General features: G+C 50.4%; 8 protein-coding genes across 8 annotated transcripts; 3 read left to right on the top strand and 5 right to left on the bottom strand.

Moving 5' to 3' along the window:
* Positions 1-403: 403 nt before the first annotated feature.
* ALT_5216 (J domain-containing protein) lies at positions 404-1,595 on the bottom strand (the record flags this gene model as incomplete). The annotated part of the gene is made up of 3 exons (XM_033555351.2): positions 404-939; positions 1,003-1,260; positions 1,328-1,595. 3 exons carry the CDS (start codon positions 1,593-1,595, stop codon positions 404-406), a joined length of 1,062 nt encoding a protein of 353 aa, XP_033411242.2.
* A 547-nt stretch (positions 1,596-2,142) lies between these two features.
* ALT_5215 (uncharacterized protein) lies at positions 2,143-2,633 on the top strand (the record flags this gene model as incomplete). The annotated part of the gene is made up of 2 exons (XM_033555352.2): positions 2,143-2,209; positions 2,308-2,633. The coding sequence occupies 2 exons, from the start codon at positions 2,143-2,145 to the stop codon at positions 2,631-2,633; spliced, it is 393 nt and encodes a 130-aa protein (XP_033411243.2).
* A 207-nt stretch (positions 2,634-2,840) lies between these two features.
* ALT_5214 (nicotinate-nicotinamide nucleotide adenylyltransferase) lies at positions 2,841-3,710 on the bottom strand (the record flags this gene model as incomplete). Its single annotated transcript, XM_033555353.2, has 1 exon — positions 2,841-3,710. The coding sequence occupies one exon, from the start codon at positions 3,708-3,710 to the stop codon at positions 2,841-2,843; it is 870 nt and encodes a 289-aa protein (XP_033411244.1).
* Positions 3,711-6,768: 3,058 nt separating this feature from the next.
* On the top strand, positions 6,769-7,746 carry ALT_5213 (uncharacterized protein; the record flags this gene model as incomplete). The annotated part of the gene is made up of 3 exons (XM_033555354.1): positions 6,769-7,143; positions 7,213-7,365; positions 7,429-7,746. 3 exons carry the CDS (start codon positions 6,769-6,771, stop codon positions 7,744-7,746), a joined length of 846 nt encoding a protein of 281 aa, XP_033411245.1.
* Positions 7,747-8,508: 762 nt separating this feature from the next.
* On the bottom strand, positions 8,509-9,657 carry ALT_5212 (uncharacterized protein; the record flags this gene model as incomplete). Its single annotated transcript, XM_033555355.2, has 1 exon — positions 8,509-9,657. The coding sequence occupies one exon, from the start codon at positions 9,655-9,657 to the stop codon at positions 8,509-8,511; it is 1,149 nt and encodes a 382-aa protein (XP_033411246.2).
* Positions 9,658-10,209: 552 nt separating this feature from the next.
* ALT_5211 (TCP11 family protein) lies at positions 10,210-12,109 on the bottom strand (the record flags this gene model as incomplete). Its single annotated transcript, XM_033555356.1, has 3 exons — positions 10,210-11,109; positions 11,172-11,855; positions 11,915-12,109. 3 exons carry the CDS (start codon positions 12,107-12,109, stop codon positions 10,210-10,212), a joined length of 1,779 nt encoding a protein of 592 aa, XP_033411247.1.
* A 4,242-nt stretch (positions 12,110-16,351) lies between these two features.
* Positions 16,352-18,063, top strand: cp9 (putative serine carboxypeptidase; the record flags this gene model as incomplete). Its single annotated transcript, XM_033555357.2, has 2 exons — positions 16,352-16,595; positions 16,658-18,063. The coding sequence occupies 2 exons, from the start codon at positions 16,352-16,354 to the stop codon at positions 18,061-18,063; spliced, it is 1,650 nt and encodes a 549-aa protein (XP_033411248.2).
* Positions 18,064-18,624: 561 nt separating this feature from the next.
* On the bottom strand, positions 18,625-21,796 carry ALT_5209 (uncharacterized protein; the record flags this gene model as incomplete). Its single annotated transcript, XM_033555358.1, has 4 exons — positions 18,625-20,707; positions 20,760-21,103; positions 21,165-21,276; positions 21,369-21,796. The coding sequence occupies 4 exons, from the start codon at positions 21,794-21,796 to the stop codon at positions 18,625-18,627; spliced, it is 2,967 nt and encodes a 988-aa protein (XP_033411249.1).
* Between the last annotated feature and the right edge of the window lie 882 nt (positions 21,797-22,678).

Here is a 22,678-nt window from a genome sequence, read left to right as displayed (position 1 = left end):
ACTCTACAGTACTGGCGACATTCGGTCATGGTCGCTGAGATTCGCCTGCATGATTAATGTCCTTAACTAAGCCAGACAGACCGCCCTTGCCATTCCTCTATTTGTCAAGCATGATAACAATTTATTATATTATCTATTCACTTATCCCTCTGAGAACGGTATCAAATGTCTCCGAGTTAATGTTTCAGTTTCTCTTCACAGCCGTTGATAAAAGTATTTGCACAATAATAGTAATCATAGACATCCAGTAACTCGTCAGTCCATGGGACGCCATCGAAATCTCCGCCAGTCATTTGCTTCTAATGCAAATCAGAAAAGCAGACAGAAGGAGCAGCAGCCAAAAGGAATCCTTGAAGAACCAAAATCACGGGTCAAAATGCAAAAGAACGTATCGTGAGGCTGGCTAATATCTCCCCTTCAGAGAATCTAACCGCCGGCAGCTCTTAAGTTCCATGGACCTCGCCTCCTTCATCTTCTCTACGTCTGGGAAGAACCAGCCCTGGGCTTCTTGCATCATCCGGTCCCGAGCATGTACTTCGCTCTCGCATTCGTACCGCAATTTGGTGATATAGTCCACTTCCACTTTCGTGTCCAACTGGCGAAGTTTCTTCGCACTGTAGTCTTCCACGTCCCTAGGATTGACGAAATAATTGATGCTGTATTTCGGCGTTGTCCGCTGCATGGTATGAGGGGGTACAGCGGCATCGAATCTGTAGGAAGGACCGGAAGGAGACGACGAGCCAGAGAAAAGAGACGAGAGCAGAGGAAGCACGAATAGAAGGATAAGAGGGAGTAGTGACTGGAACGTTGCCCAGCCAGACGGTGCGGCTTCGGCCTGAGCGCTGCCTTCGCGAGGTCTTCGTCGCGGTCGGGGCCCTCCAAACTGGTGTACCCGGAAACCTGGGCCTCCGCCCATATTGAAAACAAACTGAGAACCTCCTAAATAGCATCCGTAAGCATGAAGCCTCGGAGAGACAAAAGAAAAATGTAAGTCAAGCGTACCGAAAGGACCGAACCCTCCTCCTCCGAACCCGCCATTGAAGAAGCGATTGAACAGCTCCTCTGGCGATATCTCCTCCTCGAACATAGGACCACCAGCACCCGCTGAGCGCGGGAACCCACCACCACCAAAGCCGCCGAAAGGAGACCCCCCCGAGGGCCCAGCACTAGGTGTGAACCTGCTGTCCGGATCTCCGCCAAACTTATCATACTTGGATTTTTTGTCCGGGTCCGATAGCACTTGGAAAGCACGAGAGACCACTGCAGCCACATGTATCAGCTACATCCGAGATCCCATCATCCTAGCATCTGAGGAGGAAGAACTCACTCTTAAAAGCCTCATCCGCCCCCTCATACCCGTTCTTATCGGGATGTGTCAATAAACTCAATTTGCGGTATGCCTTCTTGATCTCCCCATCCGACGCTGACTTGTCCAAGGCTAGAATCTCGTAATACGCCGTGCTCGAGCATTTTCGTATCCGGATCACAGCTGCCTTCTGCTCCGCGGTGTATTTGCGATCCTGGTTCCCCTGGTTGTGTTCGCGTGATCTGGCTGAACCGCCAGTATCCGCGCCGGATGCTGAAGCGGACGGCATGGTGAAAGAGCGTATCTGATGGGTTTAGTCGTCCGGTTGGTGGTTGAAAATCGTGGCTTGACACGCGCTTGATCGTTTATCTACTCTTGCTCCTTCTATGAACAAAAATTGCTTCGGAGGCGGCGCAAGTTAAAAGGCCGCAGAGGGACCGATCCGATGGCCGTAAACGACGGGAACGAGAGGATAATGCGCTTTCCAGACGGTAAATAGAACGGGGTTGACGTATTAACAGCGAATAAGGATGAGTAGCGTCAATTTGACCCTAGGGTTGTGATGGTTGGTCTCCCTAGCTCTGGGAGATAAACGTGGTGTCTTTTCGGAGTTCAGATGTTGACGCTAAGCCGCCGGCTAGGCCTGTCAGATTATCACTCTTCCGGCGGTAGCTTTGAGTATTTTATCTATCGAGTGGACGGGCTACTGTCGCACGACCGAGCATTAATTTGAAGACAATCCCCATAGTCCTTAATTGAAAGATCTCCTTGCTTCTCATTCTATAACCTTCCTCATTATTAAACCTTTATCTAGACATTCCTAGTCATCCGGAACAATGGCTGGTGAAGATCCAACGGAAATGGCGAAACAGTCGCTCATGCAACGAGCCAAGGCATGGGGAGGTAAGGACCCAGCTTGCAATGACTACACGATCTGTGATAAATTCCAAAATTCGATGTAGTAACAAGAATCTAATCAATGTGGATGCCTCTACCTCTAGAAAACCCATTCCCTCCCACTCTCCTGGCGTCTCTCATCACAGCACAGCACATGCGTCCCTTCCAGTTCTTGCCAATGCTATTTCCCCCGGTCCTCATATTCACAAGCTACGCGAATATCCAGGGCTTCAAGACAGACAGCGCGGGGATCAGCGCCGCCTGGTCGGGCCTCTATCTTCTCCTTGCAGGTCGGCGACGACAGCCGTTGATGAAGAAATGGGGCGCGCGGGGAGTTGTTCGCGGCACGACTATGGGTCTTTGCCTGCTCAATATGGTGGGCGGTGGATTGGCTTATACCTTGGGGAAGAGAGAAGATCATGATGAGTGAAAAGCCGATTACACTGTGACGTTGTATTTCTATTGATGCTAGGTATATGATGTGGAGTAGGGTGTTCCGGTTGGATCGTTTGTCTCAGTATATATGCTTCGGGGTGGTCGGTTCATGTATAATAGGCGAAATAGGTGGTAAAAGTCATTACGCTACGATAGCGCCGTCTGAATCTACTCCAAGTATTCACAGATGCCGTGAGTTCGGCTACTCGGCGTACGGCCGCTGGGAGAGGATGTATTCCCGGACGTTCCGAGGGACCAACCAGTCGAGATCCTGCGAATTCGTATGAATGGCCTCGCGTGCTTTCGTTGAGCTCACGGGCCTCTCTCCCGGCTTCTTCCCTTCTACAAGCTGTATGCGCTGCGCCCACTCACGCTTGCCGCCTTCATTCTCCCGGCCGCCCTGAGCCAAGTGGAGCAGAAAAGCCTTTTGCTCTTCCTTGCTACCCCATTCATCATCGGGACGCATGGTGACCCGTAGTCTATGTTGGGAGAGGAACGGCCCAAGCGGTTGGAGTGTATGTTCTGGGGGATAGTACTTGGGGTTGAAGATCCGGATCAGAGTGTCGTAGCCCGTGAGATGGACCTGCTCCAGCGGTTTCGGGTATATGCCCGACTGCTCGATCTCCGCCGCTTTATCCACGAAGTATGGTTTCTTTGTCACTCCAATGTCGATCTGTTGGAGGCCCGCATTTGCCGGAGAGGACGAGGTTGTTCCCAGATGTGATAACAGGTCCTGCGCAAACAACTCCATCATAGCCAGACGGTCTTCGAAGTCGGCGGGCTTGGATGGCTTATCGGCATTCTGGGTAGCGAGGAGTAGCAGCAGTCGAGACGGGACACTGGGGCTTTCGAGAAGAGCTGAGCTTGCAATTCTCAGATGAGCGAGAGTTGGGGGGTTGAACGAGGAGTCCAGGACATAGAGTACATCTGGGGCCTGCGAAGGCTGTTTTTGCTCTTGTAATTGGTTCGACCGGATGGAGTTGAGTATCTCGAGGTTCCTGGGAGAAGCGATGAAACGCTTCAACGCGGCTTGGTATTGTGACCGAAGGGCCTGATATGAGTTGCTCGCCATGATGGTTGACAATGACAGTCAAATTGGCTGGCAAGACATTTCTGGTCTGATAATAGTGAGAAAGGACTGTCAAACTAAGGTAGCAACCATCCACATAATGCTTGATGCAGTCACGTCAGAGGCGGCTGACTGGCGTCCACAGGTGGGGTCATATTGATAAATCATCCAAGGTTAAGAAGGCGGGCGGCTGCAGTTCCAGAATGCGCAGCCCACGGCACAACGAGGGCAAATATCGAAGATAGCAACTGTTATCTTGTCTATCAGATGCACTTGAAGAGCCAGTTTAATGGCTCTATCCAAAGTCCAGGATAGCACGCCTTTAGGGTCAGTCTGCTCGGCAAATAACTGGTCTGTGGGCCAGGGGCCGTATGACAAGCTCGTAAGTTGTAACAGCTTAATTAACAGGGAGACGATCATAATCAAGGGTCACTGGCCTCACAAATCACAGCTCCATGAGAGCAAATTCGGACAGCCTGGAAGGGTCTTTGATTCCCAGCCTTGGCCCGGAGGCCTGATGTCTGGAATCTGACCCATCTCGAACCTCAGACGCAGTACGGAGTAGATACTCCGTATTCGCTTGGGGAAGATCGTCTGAATCAAGTTTCAAAACTATAACATGTCAATACTTGAGGGATCTGAATCATCTGATGCTTCTGTGATCGTAATTTTGAAAGTTCTTCAGAGGGAGTTATCTAGAATATGCAGGTATCAAGCTGTACGTCAAGTACCTTAATCCCTGGTTGGGCCAGTTATATACTCTAGGTGTAGGGACATATTGTTGACGCTAGCTAAGTCTATCATATCATTGTCATTGATCAGGATCACACTGTACACGGAGTGCGACATAGTTTTAAAAAGGGTCAGACTACGCAAAGTCTCACTCTCAACCTCAAGTCCACTATGCTTTGTGGTTCAGTATCACCGTCACTGGCTGACGTCAAAGCCACTTCCGAATGTGAAACATTATTATTGGCGGCGGAGGGTGGTTAAGATGAGAATGAGCGAATACGAAAGCCAAGAACGTAACGGACTGCAGCACAGGTCCTTCGGACTACGTTTCAACTTAGCCTAAGGACTGCCCGGATTGATGCCACGGGTCGCCAGTTCAATCTGTCTACTCTGAACAACTGAGAAACTAGACTAGACGTTGGTCATTTGAAAAAAAAAAAGGCCGCGACTTCAGAACAATTTGCTCGTTGTCTAGACTCCCTATTTCTCCACCTCGCATCGACAAACCGCAAGATTATCCAAGCCTCTCGATCCTCGCTTGCCAGCATGATGACTGTTGATCGGCGACTGTCAAAGCTCACAATTTACCGTAGATGGTTGTATGTCGCTCAAGGTACTCCATAACAGACGCGGAAATGGCACTATTTAATTGACCCCGAAGACGCACACTCATTGTATGTGAAGGAATAGATCGTTGCTTCTGTATCCTACGACCAGAAAAGGGGGGAAAGGGGCATAGAATCCACCCGGACCAAGAGATTATGCCCCGTCGTCAGTTACTGGTAGAGCTGCTTTCTTCATGCAAAATTAAACGGACTTGAGTTAACAAGCTCGGCGAGAGGCACAGAAAGTGTTCATCTCAGAGCAGATCCAGATAGATGAGTCTGCCATTGCAGGATCCATTGTTTGTATCCTTTCAAGCTTAAAATTATGCACTGTTGGGCCTGGGACTGGGAGCGGTACATAGTATCATCTTTTTTGCGACTTCTAGTTCCTTCGGGGCTTCGCCTCTCGGGACAGTGCCACTTAGGGAAGTATCTACTTAGTAGTATCCGTACCCCCGTGGACTACTCCGTACTCCGTACACCGGATGGCCAGCGCATGCTAAAGGCTTGAACTCGGTAACTTGGCATTTAGATATTTCCAGCAATGCCATCACCGCCGAAATCACCGTCATTTGGCGTATATATCAATAAACTTCAGAGTCTGTCTAGAATTCTTCTACTAAACCCTATCCCTCGTAAACCTGTGCCGTGTCCTGAATGTATCTGGATACCGGCAACCCGAACGGCGAGAGTGGAAAAAGGAGGGAAAATTAGGTACGTAAAGGTAAGCTACCCAGAAAAAATCCCACCACAGCAACGGAGAAGGGAAGCGTGTGTGCCACGGACGGGAGGCACGCGGAGAGATTAAGCAAGGGGCACCAGCCAATCACAAATCACCAGTACAGCATGAAACGGGCCTTCATCTCAGGCTGCAGCCAATCTGCGTGCGGTTCCTGAGCTTGGACCCACCGCAGTAATTAGATATTACTTCCATCCTTTTGTGTCAGATACGGAGAATAATCCATACCTAGAAAGGGGTTATCACCAACAATATCGGAATAATAACCTCTAGGAGACATTGTTGGCTTTCCTAAGAGGATGTAACAGGCTGACTCGAAATGGCTATGACACCCTACCGATCTGATGCCTGTCGACGTCGAAGTACAACATCACAACATGATACAGAGTTTAGCCTTTTTACCGTCGATTTGGTCCTTTTAGTTTCTCCACTTGAGCGCCACCCACTCCAGAGTCTTTTTAACTACTGTGTTATGGATAGTATGAGGATTATCTAGTTTAGTCTAAGTGCAGGCTGCAGGCTGTACCAGGTACCTTACCTGCCTGAAGCAACTGCACGGGCTGTTTGTGCCGTGTATCAGATACGGGATGCTTGTCGCAGAGACAAATAATCATAATCATAATTAAAATTTAATTAGTTTAATTTGAATCCTAAGGCGACAACCAATACTATACTAGTCTGTGATGTACCAATATGCGCTGTTGGCCCCTCCCTCCTTTTAATTCCCCTACATCAGCATCTGGTCTCCCTCTTCTCTTCTGGGCTTTTTCCCTTTCCTCCAGACTGTCTGCGGCCTTCACTTCTGCTTCGTGTCAGAGATCATTCCTTTCTCTACGCACAGCCACTCTTTCTATCGGTTGCGAATAGATTTCGCTTCCCCCACACTCGTTTTAGGCACAGTCTTCTCGTCAGAAAGAACAGAAAACCCAAACATTCTATAGATCAGCAAAGGCATTGACTGTCATTGTGCGATACATCCTTGAAAATGCAGTTCACAAGCAAGCTTTCCGTCGCTCTTCTGGCCATCCTGGCTGCTGGTGGTGAGGCCAACCACCAGGCTCTCCATGGTCGCAAGTTCTTCCACCCCAGAGGCTTGAACTCGACCACTCCTGCTTCCACCTCGACTGTCGTTGTCTACCCGACTCCTATCGAGTCTTCGTCCGCTACTGGTGGCTCGATCTCTGCGATTACCTCGGCCCCCATCCCTCTCAGCACTGGTGCTCCTGGATCTGGTGGCTCCGGCGGCGACAATGATGGCCAGGACGTCACTATCACTTACACTCTGGGTTCTGGCAGCACCAAGTCCGTCGTCACCACTACTATCCACAAGACCTCGACTGATCTCCACACTGTCTACGCTGTATGTCGCATTGATCATTCCACTACTCTAGTCATATTGCAACCGATTGACTGACTTTCTGTATCATAGTCTTCCTCTGATGGTGTTACCACAATTTCTTCCACCTCTACCACCACTGCTACTCTGATCGCTGTTTCTTCTCCTACCCCTGGTTCTGGCAGCTCTGGAAGCGGAGACAACTGCAAGCCGGAGACCGTCACCGTCACTGCTACCGTCACTGTGGTATGTATTTTGATTCCGTTCATGTCTCAGCGCATCGTCAGTGCTAACGCAACGCCATTGTAGACTGCCCCTTCTGCTTCCGCTCCTACCCCCGCCGGTGGTGACAAGAATGACGCCGACCTCGAGGACAGCGGCGCCAACGAGAAGTACTCTGACAAGGACGGCGACGACGAGGATGACAACGATGAGGATGACGATGAGGAGGATGACAGCTGCGAGGATGAGGAGGACGACGAGCCTACCACCAGTGTGCCCACTCCCACTGCTCGCCCACCCTATGGCTACGGCAACGGCACCATTCCTTTCCCCAGCGGCGCCCCGAAGCCCACTGGTTTCAAGACCAGCAAGCTGCCCTACCCCACTGGCTTCCGCCGCCACTAAGTTAGCCAGCCTGGTGCGAGTCGCCGGGTATCCGAATTCGTGACAATGGCCGTTTTGTAACCGAGAGATCATCGATTTCGAGGCGAAATGCGGACGCTGGCGTTGTACCTCTTGAACGAGGGATTCTCCTTCTCCTTTTTTCTTTCTTCTGGTACAAACTTAGTTGGGGAACAAACTTCATTTAGACTTCTTTTACGCTTCTTACGTTCTCATCTTATCCGGAGGGGAAGAAATCTTTCTATACCTTCCCGGTGCTTCTTTTACTTTCTCTCCCACAAAGCGAATCACGCCAGATCTCGCTGATTTAACCAACAAAGTTGCTTCTTTTGCAGTTTCTGAAGACGCTTCCGGGCCGAATTTCTGTATTGCCAACGGTCATTGGTCACACATCTGGCGAGATTCGGATACACGACATTGTTCAGCGACAGTGCTTTTATGCAAATTGTATGAACTATTTCTGATCTGCCGGAATGACGTAGAGAGATGCACGATCTACTGCATTCCGCCGGACTGACGATCTCAATAGACTATGTAGCGAGCGAATCCATTTCTATGATTCCTATTGCGTTTGCCTGCCTATAACAGGGAGAATAGCATGTAGCATTGTACTCAGTTTTATTGATTGCTTGTCGGACCTTGCACTCGAACCATCACGGACTTCTATGCTAGTTGTATACAGAATAGCATGCAACGATATCTTCATGATTCAGCGTAGAATATCACGTATATAAACACAATCTATTATACAGGGTATCACATATATCAAAGCTTTCCACTCTCACACTGCGAGACCGCATCCAAACCCTCTGCCGAAATTCGCTGCTTCATAGCCTGCCACTCCAACCAAGTTACACCTTGGACCAGACAATCCGCCAGGTCATCCATCTTGCGTACATTCGGGGGTTCAATCACAGCCCCGTCATCCTCTGCCGCAGCCTGCCCTTCGGCCTTAGCCCTCGATACCGACCTCGCAGGATTCGATTTGCCCGCCCACCGCCGCAGATACGCATCGACCAGGGCCCGAAGCTCAGGATCATCCGCGACAGACAACCGAAACGGCGAGCCCGAGCCCAAGCCCGAGCCTACCTCCACGCCTCCCATCCCAGCACGCAACCACTCCCCCGCCAGATTAATCTTGACCTTCTTCCCCTCCCTCGCCGAAGCCTTCTTCTTCTTCTTCGGTGCGTCCACATCCACCCCCAACCGATCCTCCCAATACGCCCCCACCCGCCTAGGCTCAACACCCAGCACCGCCGGCCGCATCCCCGCCTCTGCTCCTCCCTCCCCAGCCTGTCCCAGCGCATGCAAAACCGCATACAACATCCCCTCAAACACACCCACCCGCAGCGTCCACTCCTGCACCGCGCTGCCCCCACCCGAGCGAAACCGCTGCCGCTCTATGAGTACATGGCTGGGCCGGTACGCGTGCAGCAAGCCCGTGACGAGCGCGTACGCCGTGCGCGCATACTCGGATGGGGAGAATGTATGTTTCTCTTTCTTTTGCTGCTTTGACGTACTTCCAGGGGAAGACCGAGAGTCTGGGTCAAGTAAGGCGTCGGAAACAGCTAGCCGGCGCCATGCGTTTAGCTTCACTACTCCCGGAGCAGCAGCGGTAGCTGCGCTATTGCTATCGCGTGGGACAAGAAGATGCGCGTATGCGAGGTTCTGAATCCCCATGTCGATGCTTAGGATACTCATACCGCTGGTCCTTGTGCTGGAGCTTGTGCTTTTGCATGTCCTCATTTGGTTCTCGGGGTCTGGCTGCGGCAGTTCCTCTTTCAACCGGGCGATGAGACATGCTTTTGTCCCTGAGGACTGGATCCCCGTTGCTTGGGCGATGCGCTGCAGCTGGGTTGCTTTGAGGCTGTTGAGCCAGGTATATGAGGTGAGGAGGGGCGATGATATGCGCATTTTCTTCTTTAATCCGTGATCCCATATTGGGATGGCATTGTTATGGCATTACCTGAGTGAGTTGCTGGGAGGTAGTTAAAGGTGGTTATGCAGACAAGTTGGATACCTGCTTACATAATCTACACATTTTATGTATGCTACAGTATATATATATGTCTGATGATCGATATTAATATTATAAGATAACTCATTCTAATCGAACTAATGGCATATACCAGGTTGGTACTACCTCTATCAAAGTATGCGACAACACCCAGCCTAGAAGAAGGCAAGGCTTTTTGATCGAATGCCCTTCCCATGTGGACGCCATGACCCGACAAGAACCGATGCAGGACGCTGAATTGCATGCCACAAGAAGGACAAGAAACGAATGATGAGACATGACCCGGAACTCCGCTTTGTGCCACCCGAAGAAACTAAGCCAGCAAGATGACAGTGAAACTCCAAGTGAACGACCGAATTTTAAAGAAAAAGACAAGGTATGACCGTATGCAGTAATGCTTCAGTAATGCTCATGTGACGCAAATCAGCCCCAAATGCGCAGTCCTGCCGTTAGGACTCTGCGGCGGGCAGACTGCTCGCCACGTCAGTCGCTGACAGGCTCTCGCGCACGTAGAGAATGGGCGCCCATACCCTCCAATGCAGGACGCCAATGTGTGCTAGTCGCATCGATATCCGCTCAATGTCGTAGTGCTGCGGGAGTGGCGAATGCGAGTAGCTTCGTTGAGACTCGCAGATGGCCAGAGGCGACATGTTGAGGTACTTTTTGGCAAAGGCAAACGTGGAGACCAGCAATTTCTGTCGCAGCGCGTTCTGAAAGTACTGAAACAGCTCCGACGACTCGTTGGACAGATGCCACTCCAACGTCGCTTCGATTGGTGCGATGACAGTATCCGAGACCATGGAATCCCCAGAGCATGCTGCGCACGCAAACCGTGCAATCTCCAAGGCGATCCCGCGCACATTCTTCAACCATCGCGCCGACCCCCGCCGGCAGTCTTCGTTCTCCTCCATCAATGACCCAATTCGCGAGCGAAAGCTGGCATAGGTTTGGGCCGGCGCGGACAAGTACCGTTTCTGCGTATGGACGTATGATTCGAAGATGAACCAGCAGATATCCAGAGTGATGAGATTCTGGAGCCCAGATCGGAGCTGCCATAAGCGGTCCGAGTCGAAGACGAAAGTTTCCGGGAAACCTTCCGGCCCATGAAATTGTAGTAGGATATCGGTTAACCCGTGGAATAATAACGAGATCGGAAGGAAGCTGTCGTTTTGAGCACTTTTGCCCAGGTTGCGTAGCTCCTGCTCCCGTACGTCCAGATACCATAGCCGCGAAGCCTCTACGCGAAAATTGTCTCTGGCTATCTTACTCCGGAAGTACTCTTGCAGGAATGGGACAGTGTCTTCGATTAGGAGAACCCGAAAGGCGCGGATCTGGTGATTTGCCACATCCTAAAGACGAAGGAAGTCAGCACATGTACCTTTCCATGTAGAACTCAGGCGGCCAAGCCTACCAATTTCATAGCCTCCAAAATGGCGAAGAGGGTCTGCAGCCCGCGGACAATCTCCATGGAGTCCTGCGATTCCGAGCCCGAACTGATCTGCTCAACCATGCGGTCTGCCCATTGGTCTCGCATCGGAGCGCAATGTGTTTTAAGGAGCCTGGCTAGCCAGTTGGCGATCCCAACCATGTCGAGAACTCCCTTCCGGACCTGCTGCATCAGCAGAGCCACCTCAAGGTTTTGCGTAACGGCCGGGTGATCGCGCTCCGGAACCAAGGTTTTGAGGACGTCTTGTAGGGTTTCGAACATGGCGGGCAGTCGGGGCTCGAACGTCTGCCGCAGGTCATCCTGCTGGTCGTCGTTTGTGGCGTCCTCGGCCTGGCTTGCGCAAAAAGCATAGATTGCGATTTCGGCAGCCATCGCCTCCCAGTAATCTCCCGCTTCTTTCCTTTTCCTTCTCCCTTTCTCCCCGTCTAAATCCGGTTTGAAATGTAGGTCCCGATCGAAATTGGCGTCCATTCGAAGGTTGATATTGCTCATGATGCAGGGCAAGTCGAGCTCACTCAGCGTTCTCTTAGTGACTGGAGGATATCGTTTAGCTTCCTGGAGTAGTTTGTGCTGTTTCACGCTCAATTCTAATGCTTTCGGGATCTTCATCGCTTCAGACGAAGGAGGCGGAGGGGTCGGCGGCGTCGCCTATCTCGTCGCATACGAGTTAGTTTCGCGAGACAATAAAGAAGGGGAGATCTACTCACCGAGCATGGTTGCTCTGTACTTGCGCTATCCTTGCCGCAGTTTTTGCGTTTGGTTGCATCGCGATGATCCAGAGAATCGTTCTTGAGGGAGTCGATTGAATGACCGCTTCCGTTGTATGCTTCTAGTGGACACCCCGTTCCGTCTTCCTCCCCCGGCGCATTGCGCCTCGCCTCCTTTGTTTTCTGAAGATCCATCTCCATCCGATCAGCGGTCCCGAGGCGCTGGGTGTAGATAGTGAACAATGATCAATCCTCTGGAGAGCGGTATAGATCTGTCTGGGCGTCTCGGATTAAATTGTATGATTCACGACCACTGAGCAGTCCAATCCGTCCAATGTAATCAAGACACCATAGCCCTGGACACGTTGCTAGGTTGATCTGCTATCCCTTCCATTAGCCCTTTGGTCAGTCCTTGCCTGGGGCAGTTGGGGTCAAGGCGGAGGAAGGGGTGAGGGGGATAAACATACTTGCCTGGTGCTTGTCAACGGATGTAGATCGCAGGCGGTGATCGCAAAAACGGGGCACCGGGTTTCAGATTAGATCCCTGGATTGATGTTTTGATCGTATATTTTCCTAGATTAGATCTTGCGCAAAAGTAATCTTTCTCCCTGAGGCGTTGCTAGGTAAGGTCGACTCAGAACAGCTCTGCTGTATAGCCAAGCACGAGTGAGAGGTCGGAGGGTAAGGACCACACAGACAGAGAAGAGTGTAGGTATGAAAATACTGAGGAAGGATACGTAGAGAATAAGCAATGACAGTTGAAAAGTTGAATGGTCTGAGATAAGAGCAAACAAAGTGGAAGCAGGCGATCTACTGCAGCGCAGCGCAGTGACGAAGCGGTCCAAAACACCAAAGGGAACCCAAAGTAGAGGTAAAGATCAAATCTGGCAAAGCGACCAGGAGAAAGTATCTTGATATAGCCAATGGCAAGAGAAGCAGATGTTTTCAGCAAGACAGTGTAGTGTAGGCATTCAAGGTATTCTGAAAATGGTCACGCATGCACTTGGAGACGGGGGATGGAGAACTGAGGGAGACCCTCCGAGCGCACGATCACAGCACCGCAGCGGAGCCAGAGAGCAGAAGGGAAACGTGAATCATGGAACCTGGGCCAGAAGGAATGGAAAGCTACAAGATCGAATCGGGAACAGGTCGCCTGTAAACGCAAAGGGTAAGGCAGGAAAGTGAGGCTGCTCAAGAGTCGAGAGTTAAGACGCATTCAGCTACTGCATGAACTGGGTCGGAGGGCCAACAGTGGATTAGAAGAGGGAAACAGGTTTAGAATTCATGATTAAGTTAGTTCGGACTGGAGAGAAGAACAGCCCTGATGAAGTGAAGCTGGTATCAAAGTGGCTGATTGATTGAACCCCTGAACAAAGCCCGGATGGGCGTTGTGAGGACAGTAGTTGTCGCTACATATAGAGTGGATGACTATCTACAGTAGATAGACTATACAGAGTACAGGGGATTTGATTGTGTCTGTCTAGACTCAAAAGACTGAGTAGTTATGGAGGGATTATCCACTAGTTCGTTAGTCCCCTTCCTTGAACTGTGCCAGAATCGGTGACAGTGTTGTGGACTTGCGGCCCTTGTGGGTCAGGAGAAAAAGAGGGTACGTATGTGGAGAGGTAGACTCTATTATTATTATTGAACTTACTTACTCGGCATGTACGGAGTATATCATCTTCAAGATTTCTTGAGAATGACCAGGTATGGATTTGATAAGATGATCTCCGGTGGTGCATAATCCCGCATTCATTTCTGGCGACATCCAGCATTCCAGATGATGGCGAAGTACCATCGTCTCTGTCTTGTATCTAGAGGGATGATCCCAGACCAGACCTCTGCAAGACCACAATTAGCACAAAAGTTCGCCAGAGGCAAATGCTGTTACCCGATAAATGGTGGACATGCACAGCGAAGCGAAAGTGACAGGTCAAGAAAAAGCCACGGAGATGGAAAGCATTTGGAAAAAAAAAAAAAAAAAGCAAAGGAAATATTGATAGGAAGACGGTACCCAAGAGTACCTCCGTACTTGATCGAGTCCTTCTCTGCCAGTTGCCACTGATCTTCGGTGAAAAACCACTGACGACCAATTGTTGTCGCAGAGCGACAAACCACGAGCAAGCGCGAAAATGCAATTGCAAAGGCATTGGCAATGGAACAGTAGATAGCAGATGGATGGATGGATCATGGATAGCTACAATCAAAAAATTCTACTGCAGGTGGTAGCCTGGAGAGATGCGCAGACCGATGCGGCTTGCCGTCTGCTCACAACTAGAGTGTGATTCACCCAGTGGGATAGTCGAGACAGGTCCCATTACGGAGTACAGTCGAAGTACAATACTCTCACCCCGCTGACCAGCTGGCTTCATGATGGAATGGGATGATGCTTTTGCTTTTCCCGTTTTGGCAGGCAATACGGAGTGGGAGGCAAGGAGATTCAAAGCAGGGGGAAATCGATGAGGAGAGCCCTCGGCGATGGATTTTCCTAAACGAGCGCGATCGCAAACATTCCACAATTCGCCCAATGCATTGTCTCGTTAAAGGTGATGGGTTTCATCGCCGGATACAGGTTTATCCTGGGACCATCTATACTCTTTTCTACGGAGTTTATGTAGAATAGTCTCCTCTCGTCTCTAACTGCTTATCCACAAGTAGCTCCACCCAATGTTACTTAAGTATTAATAGCCCACAAGCAAAATGGCTGAGTTCGTCATCTTGCTGATGTCAGTCAAGTGGATGTCTCCTGAACCCTGGCGCTCCGTTCACGGCTTCAACACAGTGAACCTGACACTGCATAGATAGATGTCCAGGATGGTATGACCGCGACCAAACTGAGCTTTGCAAGCATCTGAAGGCAAAGCATCTCTCGATCAGTTTCTGCGGCAATTCCATCATTACAACAACGCCTTGCGCGTGGCAACTTTCGTCTTCGTGAAGGTTTCAGATTATCCTCGTGACGGGTGAGGTTTAGCTTCTACGGAATAGTCGGACGGGAAACGAATGTTGATCCTCTTCGACTTGATGTTCAGCTGTTTAGGTACACTTCACCCATCAAGCAATTGTTAATTCCAGTAGGTGATGGCCCAGCCGCCCATTGCTGTTTCCAACAGATAGATAGAATCAATGCGACCGGCCGGAATAGTGTTGTATTATTACGGACTAGGGAAATTACCTTCAAGTGCATCAAGTTTCGTTTCCGGGAACATTTCAGGAGGAAGTCCTGCGAGTGCGCCTGGGGATATTCTGGTATCCTGTAAACAGGAATGAGGCTGTTGATCGGCGGAATATACATTCATACGTAGCGGCTAGTAAATCACTCTGCGAGGTGGTTAAGATCATCCCACTGTTACATGATCTAGAGCATCCTCTGAGTACTTCATAAACAGATGTCGTGCCAAAGGTGAATACTGACCGCAATAGACATCTCCAGCACACGCGCTTGACGCCTCACTTTTGCAATGCAGTGCGAGTGCACTGATCACTTCCCGCGTGGTCGCCTCATTTCGGAGCTCAGCGGAGGAGAGTCAATTGGGGAAAGTCAAGTCGTTGACACTTCATTATTGACTGTCAAACGAGGATTCGGTCAGCGTTGGTCGAAAACGACGGAAGCGATTCCGCTATGGTGACAGAAAGTTGAAGCAGACGAGGTCGGATAAGGATGAGCTACTCCATACTGTACTTGGTCTTCCTAGCTAGGGCTCTTCGGCGCAAGTACAAGCCAATCACTGCAGACACCGATATTTCAATGAGTAAGGTACCTAGGTTCTTTAGCTGATTATTCCTGTTCATAGGCTGCATCATGCCAAGCTTCTCCTTGTCCACATACTCTACTCGAAGTAATTTGAGAGCCGAATAGTCCTCCCATCCATTCAGATTGGCCCTGAAGGTGCTCTTTGGCCCAGTTCCGTGATGTCAGCCATCCTATCCAAGGCCCTAACTCCGAGCCCTATCCTCACCACGTGGTCCCTAACTGCCTGGTAGCCTCAGGCAGTCAACGATCTACCTACCTACATCAACCACCGAATAGAGAGCGACTACCTTACTGCAGTTCGCGCATTCCAAACTATCCATATGGATCATACTGTAGTCCATTGCTTACATGAGATGAAGAAGAGAGCGCTAACATGAAGCCGCGTGTTTCTTTATTTTCCACCTCTATGTGTGGGCAACTTTGTCAACTCTGGCTCAATAAGCATTCCGCTATTGAGGTCAACATCGGGATAGTCTCAATCAAATCACCCAGGCTCCAGAACACCAATAGCTCGCCAGCATGGCTTTTATTCAGCATATTTGCCACAGAACTCTTTTATGACTTACTGTACATAGGATATTTCTGGCAAAGAATGTATCGGGCTTTCTCTGTGCTTCAGTCTCGTCTTCTTCTCTTTCTGTTGGTCAGGTTGATGCGATATATCGTCGACATCGGATAGCGTCATGAACGTGGCTGCTATACTTTCTCTTTTTCACGCAATATGGGCTGTGCCTATGCTGTTGCTGTGGACGGCGCCCCGAACATCCGTGGATATCTCACAGTTTGAAGTCCTGTCGTTGCCCGATAGTCCTACTGTGCCGCGCAGCTGGGCCGGCCGGCTACCTATTCCCGATACAGAGAAAGGCAATTCCATCTTCTTCTGGCTCTTTGAAGCCCAGGATCCCACATATGATGAGAATCTGATTAGTTTGTTCCTCCATTCTGCAGTTCTTCATCAAACACCACAAACGCTGACTCGTTCCAAACAGTATGGTTCAATGGTGGACCGGGTTGTTCGTCGCTGATAGGGTTGATGACAGGCAACGGACCTCTCCTGTTCGATGGCAATACCACTCATCTCATTGAGAACCCCCAATCGTGGACGAAGCTTGGCCACGTCCTCTATGTCGACCAGCCCGCAGGAACGGGGTTCTCAACGGCAAGCAATCCATATCCTGTCCGGGACAATGACCGGGTAACCTCGGATTTCTACAAATGGCTGCAGTCCTTTTTTTCTCACTTTTCCCACCTTCGTGCCAAGCGTGTCCACATGATAGGGGAATCATATGCAGGAATCTACATCCCGTACTTTGCTTATGCCATCGCGGAGAATCAGGACGATTACCCAATCGACCTCCATTCCATATCTCTAGGGGATGGCACCGTGGGCAATCCTGCTGCCATGACAGCCGTCACCGTCAGCACATTTCTTGAATCTAAAAAGAACTTGCTGCAGATACCAGACGAGATCTTGTCCGCCTTCACGCAAGCCGACCAGACCTGCCGTTTCACAGCCGTCCTACAACAGGCCGATCAGTTTCCTCCGAAGGGCAAGTTCGAGATCGTAGGGGACCCAGAAAACCTCAACTACAAACACCGGCATCACCGACACCAGTTTCAACAGTACCAGCGCCGCAATCTGCGAAACGTAATGAATGAAACGTGCAACAACCACCCCACCACTGCAGAGCAGGTCAGCTCGTCCATCCTCAACTCAACCTGTTACGGCTCCTGTGCGGCCTTCTCCACCGCCTTGAACTACCTAAACGCAGTCTCCGCCGCCGGCACAGGGAAGCGCTGCTTCGACATCTACGATATCACCAACGACTGTACCACAATAGACCCGCTCGGTCTAATAGCCTCGTATTTCAGCCGTGGCGACGTCCAAGCCGCTCTGAATATTCCCCCGACACCAGCCGGTCTGGCGTTCGCACCCTGCAACAGCACCATCCTCGACACCCTGCTGCTAGCCGTTCCGCCCACGCCTCCGGCGTACGCCATCGTCCCCTCCCTCGTGACTGAGCACAATATCTCCGTCCACGTCTACTCCGGCGACAATGACCTGCTTCTCAACCATCTCGGCACAGAATTGGTCCTCCAGAACATGACCTGGCGCGGCGCGCAGGGCTTCTCGCGCAAACCCAGTCGAATATTCTACGCGGATAACGCAGCACCTGCCTTGCTTGGTTCTGACGCTTGTGATGTCGACGTCAGCCACGATTCGACTGCTCGGCCAGAAGTAGGGCAGCTTTGTGTCCCGGCGGGCATTTGGGCCTCGGAACGCGGAGTCACCTACCATCTCTTCCGAGGCGCTGGGCATAGCGTGTTCATCAAGAAGCCACGGGAGATGTTCGCTTATGTGCGGGATGTTGTCGTCGCGGACGTGAATGGTTGACCTGTGGTACATCCAAGCAAATCTTCTTAAGCTGTCCATTCACAATGAGAAATACAGAAAGCTCTCGTTTTAGATAACAAAAGAGTTCGTCATGCGATCCACTATCCGCAATGAGAATTGAGACAGTATATCTATTCGCAAATCCTGCCCATCATCCATTCATGAAACCAAGCAGACACGCACGCTATGCAAAGATTTTGTAAAGATACAGATCAAACGCTAAATCATAACTCCAAGTTCCTTTCACCTCTAACGCAAACCTTTTCCTTTTGATCCCCATTTCTTTTGGTTATTTTTGGTGAAAAGAACGAGACGAACAAGAATGCAAGAACAAGTGAAAAAAGTTCAGAAGATGAGACATTCAAATCAAGATCTGAAACTGGGTAGGTGTACAAGTGAGAAATATCATTGGCGTAAGTGGGCATAATAAGTGCCGACGCAGGATCTTGCATGGCAGCACGCGTTAGTCTAAAAGGACCAGCATGTCCAACGTGGAATGGCGACGCCTCTTCCCGGGTTAATAGAAAATCATCCCCAAATAGAAGAGACAACTGTATCATCTCAACGCCGACTGAAGAAAGGTGCCTGGTTCGGCATTGAGAGGAGTGAGTCCGCCCGCTGAAATACGTCACCCTCGAAAAATTTGTCACTATACGCGCTAGCAGGGGTTGATGGCACAGTTGCCTGCGCGGCAGGACCAAGAGCAGCGCTCAAGGGGGTAGCGGGAAGGTGAACAGATTGCGGGGAGAGATTTGAGTTGACGTGTAACACGTTGGAGCCGGACGCGGATGTTTGATGTTGCGTATGCTGCGATTGCAGCAGCGGTCCGTATATATTTCCAGGTCCGTTTGCAGGGGTCATGTCGGTGAGGTACGACCATGGAGAAGCTTCGATCAGCCGACTAGCTTCCCTGCTGGCTCTCTGAACTGGGCGGAGGACAACGATGATGTCAGAAGGTAACAGGTGCATGCTTCTGACCTCTTTCATATCAGTCACAAGATCAACGAATGACTGCATGAACGCTTTGCACAATTGCCAGAACTCGCGCTGGTTGCGCATCCCCCCGCCCGGCTCTTTTACCTTCATATTGGAAAGACGCAGCCCGAGCGCCTCAGAGACTTCAAGGCAGACACGGCAACGGCGAATGAGATTGTTCCAGAGCATTTGAAGCCCTTCGGATTCCCGACTTTGCTCCGCTAATTCGAGACATCGCACGAACTGGCGGCGCGCTAGAGGCAGCGCCTGAAGGGCAGCAGTGTATGCAGCAGATAATTGGTGGAATATCTTCTCAAAAATGCGCTCCTCCTCAATCTCGTCCAAACCAGTCAGTGGGTTAATTCGGGGTACTACTGAGGTCGGTATGGGGGGGAATGTTTCCCCTGAACGGGGAGTCGCAAGTGATGAAGGCACGGATGAGTTAATCAGGTTGGACCTGCTGCTTGACCGGCTCCGCGCTCCCAGGCTATAAGGTGATGATGCAAAACCTGGGGAGCTAACGGCCGACTGATAGTTCGCCGCTGCCGGTAAGGGCCCATTAGTGGTGATTCGAGGGTGTTGTATCGTGGTATCGCTCCTGTAGCGGCGCACTGACATGGACCGATCACCGCGTGTCGGAGTCACGGTCGGCCCACAAAATCGATCCGACAGGGCAGGCTCTTTAGTGATTGCGGTCACTGGCGTCTTTCCTGCCGAAAGCCGCTTCTCAGATTGCAGCGGAACCCCCAAACTCACGCAGGCGTTGCGAAGCTCAATGATGCTCCCGTGGATCATGAGCATGAGCGAACGAACGTAGCGCGAATCGCCGTTGGCCACAATCTTTTCAAGACTATTCCGTAGCTGCGTTCCCACGTGGCTATAAGCCACGATACATGTTTCACATTCTCGCTTGACGGCTTCGTTCGTCAGCTTGAGCACATCCTGATCGTCCTGTCGAGAACTCTCCGCAAGCTCGAGAGCTTCATTGAGTCGATCAACGTGTGTGGATGCATTATAGAAGACGATCTCCAAACTATTCCGCCGAGAGTCATCTCGTTTTATGACGTTTATCACAGCTGATACGTGAGACTGAACTTGGAAAAGGGCAAATAGAATGCCTTTGGCACTCTCAATCACCGGGTCTCGGGCTTCCCTCTCACCCTTGTGTTCTGGCAGACTCGACATTCGATTCACAAACCCGTCTTTCAAGCGCCTGCGCTCCCGCGGGCTACTTGGACTAGAGGAATTGCTACCGCCAGCGTTGCCCACTGGTCGTGACCTGAGAATGGAGCCATGGCTGAGTCCACGCAAGTGACTGTTTCGATAAGGTCGTGTTTCATCGAGGGTTCCCAAGTCAGTGTTCTTTCGCGTAATGACCCCCATCCGCTTGTTGCGTGCGGCGAACGATGCTTGAATGATGCCTTCGCTGTTGCTTCGGTTGCGTTCGTTCACTCCACGGTACGGACTTGGGCCGGGTCGTTGAAGGATACCACTATGGAAGATTGGCCCTTGTCCAGAGGCGATACGGTAATGGGATTTGAGCGGAATCGGTGGCGGCCGCGCAACGGACGGTGACTTGGGATCAGAGCCTTCACCTGTGCTAGGGATCACTGGGAACCGGCTGCTAAGCTTGCGTCTGACGGGCTTTGGAGTATCGAGGACACCCTCGCTTAAAAACTGTCAGCTGAAGTCGCCAGCCGTGTTGTGAAAATCCACCGTACCTTGACTCGCTTCCTCGGTCTTGCTCATTAATCTGTCGAGCTTTGAGGAACCTTTTCAGTTCTGCAGTGACGGCGACCTCCTTCTCATTGTCTGTCATGGCGGACGGGGCGATTTCCGTCTCCGAGGTCTCGAGAACTCGTCGTAAGGGATACCGTAGTGGGTTACCCGCAACCTTCAAAATCTGGAGTTTGTTCATTTCCGAAATCCCAATTGGCAAATCATCTAATCGATTCTGCATAATTGAAAGTACACGAAGCGAAGACAGTCGCTTTATCTCTTCAGGAATGTGGCTGATTTTGTTCCGACTGAGATCTAATATCTCGAGGAGCGGCAGTTTGTACACCTAAGATACCAGTTAGAACTTGTGTAGTTTATGAAAAAACAGATTCTCTGATGACACGTACTCCCCTGGGAAATTCCCGAAAATTGTTCGCTCTGATGTTCAGATAACGGAGGTGAGAGCACTCGGCGAAACGATAAGGAATGTGGAAGAGATGATTATTCGACAAAGACAACCTGAGAGCCATCAGTTTCTGACAATATGATATCGATTATGGTTTCCAGGTAGCCCTCCGAAGTGAAAGCCTCTTATGCATAGCCGCACATACCTTTCGACTTCGTCTTTGATCGCATCCACTACCGTTTCGGGAATGCGAACGATATTGGAGTGGCCCAGATCAATGGTCAGTTTGGGCTTGACCACATCACTGACAGCCTCACTTCCTGCTAATGAGCGTTTTGTCTCCAGTATTCCATTCTCAACTGCACGGCGAGCTAGCTCAATGGTTTCCTCTTGAGTGAGAAACCGCGGTCCTGAGGAATTCTTGTTGTTACTGCTGCCATTTTCATCCTGATTCTCGTGGGAATGAGATATTTCGTCATCGCTTTTTGTCCCTTCATCGTTGTTCGAGGAAGACGATGACGAGGGAATATTTTGCTCCGGAGTCCTTCTGCTTCCATCTTCCTCGTCGACATCACCACGATATGAGTGAGGCATCCTAATCGGATCTTCGGACCGAACCATTGTCGAGAGCATCTCGGACGACCGATTGAGTAGAGGAAAAGAGACTATAAACTCGACTCTTAAATGTCGTCGGTTACGTCAACTCGGGATCGATTGCTTGCAAACATGAATTAAATGGTCTGGAATAGCCGAAGATTTGGATGCGGGCAAAAACCCAGCATGGTCAATGAAGTTGTCTCGAAACAAGAAGGAGATCGTAGAGGACAATAATTGCCGGTCGTGTTGCAGCAGGTTCAGTCGCGAAAATCAACCTCGGCGTGAGACGGAGCCCGATAGTTTCGTCTGATCTCGAATCGACGAGTATTCGCACACGAGGAAGCTAGATAGCACAGAAACGTTGAGAATCTATTATACTGTTAGATAGGGCTGACAGTTTGACAAGTACAATAGGGCTCCCTGAAGTGGCTCACAGGTGAGGGTTCCAGGCTGAGAAACAGCGTTGTGATCATGTCATGCCAATTGAGAACAGAAAGGTGAAACGCGGAGTAGGAGGCGCAACTGCCTGCAGGAGACGCCACCACAAGTCAGGTCAATTAATCCTGGACATAGAACCAGCTATCAGAAGGAGAAGACGACAATCTTGAGATTGATCAAGGATAACATCGATAACCTTTATGCGTGGTGGTGGGAACAGCCAGAGTTGAACCAAGCGATAACTGAAAGACGGGGAGATTCTACGGCGCGATAAGTCGCGCTGTATGATTGGCTGAACAGTCTTGCCTTCACTACCTAGGTGTTTCGCCTAAATCCTGTACTGCTATTGAAAGGACAAATATACATAATACTATGTAGAAAGACACGATCATTGTGGCTGAGTATATGGTATTGCCCATAAGTGAAAAAAATACATACAGTGCGTGGTAAGGAGGACTTTGAAAAGATAAGAGGTTGAAA

Source organism: Aspergillus lentulus (genome assembly GCF_001445615.1).
Source record: "Aspergillus lentulus DNA, contig: Alt09, strain: IFM 54703, whole genome shotgun sequence".
Taxonomy (NCBI): Eukaryota; Fungi; Ascomycota; class Eurotiomycetes; order Eurotiales; family Aspergillaceae; genus Aspergillus; species Aspergillus lentulus.
This window is presented reverse-complemented; position numbering and strand designations above follow the sequence as displayed.